The following is a 4,477-nucleotide window of genomic DNA, read 5'->3' as shown; positions in this document are numbered from 1 at the left end:
TTTTCGCATAGTAATTTATTCCCTATTATTTACAATTCTAAAGTTTGGTTGAAGAAGTCAATATGGCTGGCTGAATCAGTCTAGCAAACTAAATTCGTACAGGAACCTTTCATTCAGTAGTGGCCTGCGGTCAGATTGTTCAAGTGGGGAATGTCTGCACCTGAGAGCGTCGCTTTCCAATGTCACGTGGTGCTGAGTTCCGATTCTGTCGCTGTCCGCTTTTGTGGTGCTGATTCTCTGCTGCAGCTAATACAGCTTGTTTGTTTAGACTACTTCAGCACCATTGGACCTTTAAATCATGTGAAAAAGTCACCACATGCTGTGTTATTATAAAATGCAGTGATTCAATGGATCCAGCTACTCTGCATATGGGCTAATTATCAGTATAGCGTTGGTTGTGGCAAAATCAGATGAGTATGTGTCAAAATCAGATGAGTAAGTAGCGTACTTTACCTGAGACTTGAAGAATGAGCTGAGCTCCCAGAGCTACGCCGAGTGGTGGGCAGAAAGCCCGGCTTGTGTGCTCCTTGGAAATTCATTGTGCTTCATGAAGACCAGAGATCCAGCAGTACATTGTTGTTGCCTTAATTCAATGATAAAGGCCTATATATATATCAATGTGTGTATCAAGAGGGTGTGGTGCAGTGGTTTGGACATAATACCCCTGCCTCCCACGCGACGCCACCCTCGGTCCCTCCCGGTAGCGCTCCTCTCCTCTCCACCGTACGTCACGTGACAGTAGCGCCAAACAGCGCGAGTATCATCATCAGCACCGCATCGCCGGGCAAGCAGCCTCGAGACCCCCGATCGACCCTCAGTGGTCCCTCATCACAGAGACGATAATAACGGAGAGGAAGTAGACTAACGAGGCCATGCCGGGGCCCCGGTAAACCGATAAAACACATTTTTCTCTTTGTTCCCAACTACGCACCGCTAGCTGCCTCCGAGGAGGATCCGCGTAATAGCTCTCTCTCTGCTGGAGGAGAGGAGGAGACGGCAACTGAGGGAGGACGTAGAGATTTTTCTATAAACTAATGGCAGAGCGTGAGGCGTCGCCGTTACCACTGGACGTTCGCGCCCGGCTGGCGGAGTTGGAGCTCGAGCTGTCAGAGGGTAAGAGCAAACCCCGCGCGCACTGTTAATCCGTTAACGTAGAGGAATCTCTACAGCAATGGCCCGTTCCCCCAGACCCCACTCTCTCTCCCCTGCTCCGCCCCTCCAGATGTTTGTCAGAGCGGCCCTCCCCGCCTGCTTTACCCGGGACAGGGTGAGGGGAGACCCAGCAGCCCACTGCGGGATTGACCCGCCTGCCTTTGTCTCTCTGTTGGTGACACCGACACAAACCCGGTATTTGACCTTGAGACCAACTGGGTGTTATGACTTGAAATACGTTTTTTGTCCGTGAGTCCACGGACCCGTGTGCGTGTATGTGTAGGCCTGTACGTGTGTGTCATGCTCAAACATATTAATTTAATAATATCTCTGCAACACTGCGTGACATGATACGGTTATGTGGTGTGTGTGTGTTCGTGATCGGGCTTGGTGTTTTGGCCTGCACACTCAGCAGCTGCTGATGATAATGATAATGATGATGATTTGGGTGTTTTTTTTTCTGGCGACGATTGAATCTAAAATAATATAGCCCACAAGGAACCTGTTAAATCACAACCAAGCGGATTAACCAATGGAATTCGGAGATTATTTTGCAGCGCGTAATTGTCAGATAAATTGCGCATTTATCTCTGTGTTATATAATGTTGACATATTTTATTAATATACATTGTCTGCTCTATAGATTGCTGTCAACGCTCCTGATGCATGTTGTGTGCGTGGTTTGCATCGTGGGCTAGCGTGTTAGAGACGCACTGCTGAACGTCAAGAGCCTAATGGTGATGTTTGCGGTTCTTCTATTGCAGCCAGTAGCCTATTTTTAATGCTATGATTATTGGATCCCAAACCCAGCTGTCCCTCCGTAGGCTGTTCATCAGAGCAGGGACAGGACATATAGTGATGGAGACACAGGTGCTGTACTGGAGATGGACAGATGAGGGGGTGTACATATTGATAGAGAGAGAGGGGGGGTGTACAGAGTGATAGAAGGAGAGAGGGGGTGTACCGATTGAAAGAGAGTGGGATAGAGATGCCATGCCAATCTGTGTGATTTGATTAGTTCACAAAGACCAATAGGGAAGGAACACTGCTTAGGCTGTAGCCAATCACAGCTGGACGTTGATGTGACTCTGGGGATCAGTGTGAGACACACACAGCTGACACACACACACCCAAACACACACTATTTCCAATGTTCCGTGATTGCTAGCAATTTTTAGCCACTTGAAGGAAAATGGAAGATTCTATAAAATGTTCTTCTGCATCCAGGAAAATGAAACTTTGCTTTAACTGGTCGTGATATGGATGTACTATAGATTCACTCTCAGCTGTCTTGTGTGAGAGCGAGAGAAAAAGAGAATTTGAAGAAAGAGAGAATAGGAAATAGAGAGAAGCCATAGGGCTGTTGTGATCAGTGATATTTCAGTGTGGTATTCGCTTGGGTATTCTCACTCACACACTCTCAGGCAGGTATCATTAGATTAGCCCAGTTATTACATCTGACGCTTGAAATCCAAGATGGCCACCAGGCCTTCTCCAGGAGAATGGTTGCTAGGTAACCCCCTCCCTGCTCCGCTGCGCTGAGAGAGGAAGATGGCGTCTCCCTGTTTGTGTGTGTGTGTGTGTGTGTGTGTGTGTGTGTGTGTGTGTGTGTGTGTGCAGAAACAGGAATGCCGTCATGCTGTTGCTGATCTACAGAAAGGCATCATAGATATAAAACACACACATGCTGAATATCACAGCGAGTAACAGATGCAGATTGGACCCAGATGTTCTGGCTACCCTCAGATTGTGAAACACATTATGTCTCTCTGTCTCTCTCTCTCTCTGTGTCTCGATCTCTCTATTTTTCTCTCTATCTTCCTCTCACACACACACACACACACACACACACACACACACACACACACACACACACACACACACACACACACACACACACACACACACACACACACATGCTGACATACAAACACTCACTCTCATACTGTCTCTGTTTTTCTATGTATCTATCTATCTCTCACACACACACACACACACACACACACACACACACACACACACACACACACACACACACACACACACACACACACACACACACACACACACACACACACACTAAAAGGGCAGGCTCTGTGTTCTGAAGCCTCGTAAAAAAACAGATACTCTTACACTCAAAACAACCTCTCTCTCACTCACTCCCTCCCTCCCTCCCCCACCCTCTCTCTCTCTCTCTCTCTCTCTCTCTCTCTCTCTCTCTCTCTCTCTCTCTCTCTCTCTCTCTCTCTCTCTCTCACTCCCTCCCCCACCCTCTCTCTCTCTTTCTCTCTCTCTCTCTTTCTATCCCCCCACTCTCTCTGCCAGGTGACATCACACAGAAGGGTTATGAGAAGAAGCGGTCTAAGCTGATCAGGGCGTACATTCCTCATCCTGGAGGTACATTAATACACAGTCTGTCCTCTAGTAGAACACTGTGCAGCACATCTGTTCTAGTCCCACTGGGTTTAACGTTCCTTCTTTAACCCGTGGCTCTGTCCCTCTGTAGTCCTCCCAATACTCTCAATGTAGCAGCATATTCAATATGCTGAAAGCTCCTTCCACACTGAGAATGTTTGGTGATTTTTGTATCTCTGTCTGTGGCTTGGACTGTATCTTTTTGTCTCGCTCAATAGATTTTTGTGTGCTTTTCTGTGTGTGTGTGTGTGTGTGTATGTGCGCTTTCTATGTGTGTGCGCTTTTCTGTGTGTGTGTGCAGGTATGGAGGGTATGTCCCACCGCCCCTTCTTCGCCCCCCTGTCTGCCGCTCGCTTCCACAGACGGCGTTCTTCTGGAACACGCGATGAACGCTATCGTTCAGGTACACACAAACACACACACGCCTTAACTACAGTACTGAACCTCACCTTAGAACAGTCATGGAAACTGTTGGTAGACTCAACTTTAGATTGACCTTATATTAGTCAACATATAGAGAGAAGTGTTTTGATTAAATTGACTAACACAATTCCTTCTTTCTCCAACACCATTTCACCCCCAGACGTCCACAGTGAGGCGGTGCAGGCAGTGTTAGCCAGACATGTGGAGAGCAAGGTGGCAGTGCCCATGCCCTCCAAACGACGATCGCTGGTGGTACAGACATCCATGGACGCCTACACACCCCCAGGTGAGACACACACACACACACACACACACATCAGGTTATGATATGATTATGTCAGTGTTATGCTGTATGAAGGTTGTATAAAGGTTACTAACTCTTACTAGGCCTGTCCTCATTATCTTATACAGTTAAGTTCTATTAAGGCTGTAGTAACGTTAATTATATGTTATGCTATGCAGTTATGTAGTATGAAGGTTGTATGAA

At 47.2% G+C, this 4,477-nt stretch overlaps 1 protein-coding gene across 1 annotated transcript in view; it reads left to right on the top strand.

The window, feature by feature from the left end:
- Positions 1-1,031: 1,031 nt before the first annotated feature.
- Positions 1,032-4,477, top strand: part of LOC129859046 (disco-interacting protein 2 homolog C-like) — a gene marked incomplete in the record, with an annotated part of 34,161 nt that continues 30,715 nt past the window's right edge. The window contains 4 exon segments of the mRNA XM_055928380.1: positions 1,032-1,113; positions 3,478-3,549; positions 3,869-3,970; positions 4,151-4,276. Coding sequence (XP_055784355.1) covers positions 1,035-1,113; positions 3,478-3,549; positions 3,869-3,970; positions 4,151-4,276 — 379 coding nt within the window.

This window comes from Salvelinus fontinalis, chromosome 7 (assembly GCF_029448725.1).
Source record: "Salvelinus fontinalis isolate EN_2023a chromosome 7, ASM2944872v1, whole genome shotgun sequence".
NCBI lineage: Eukaryota > Metazoa > Chordata > Actinopteri > Salmoniformes > Salmonidae > Salvelinus > Salvelinus fontinalis.
This window is presented reverse-complemented; position numbering and strand designations above follow the sequence as displayed.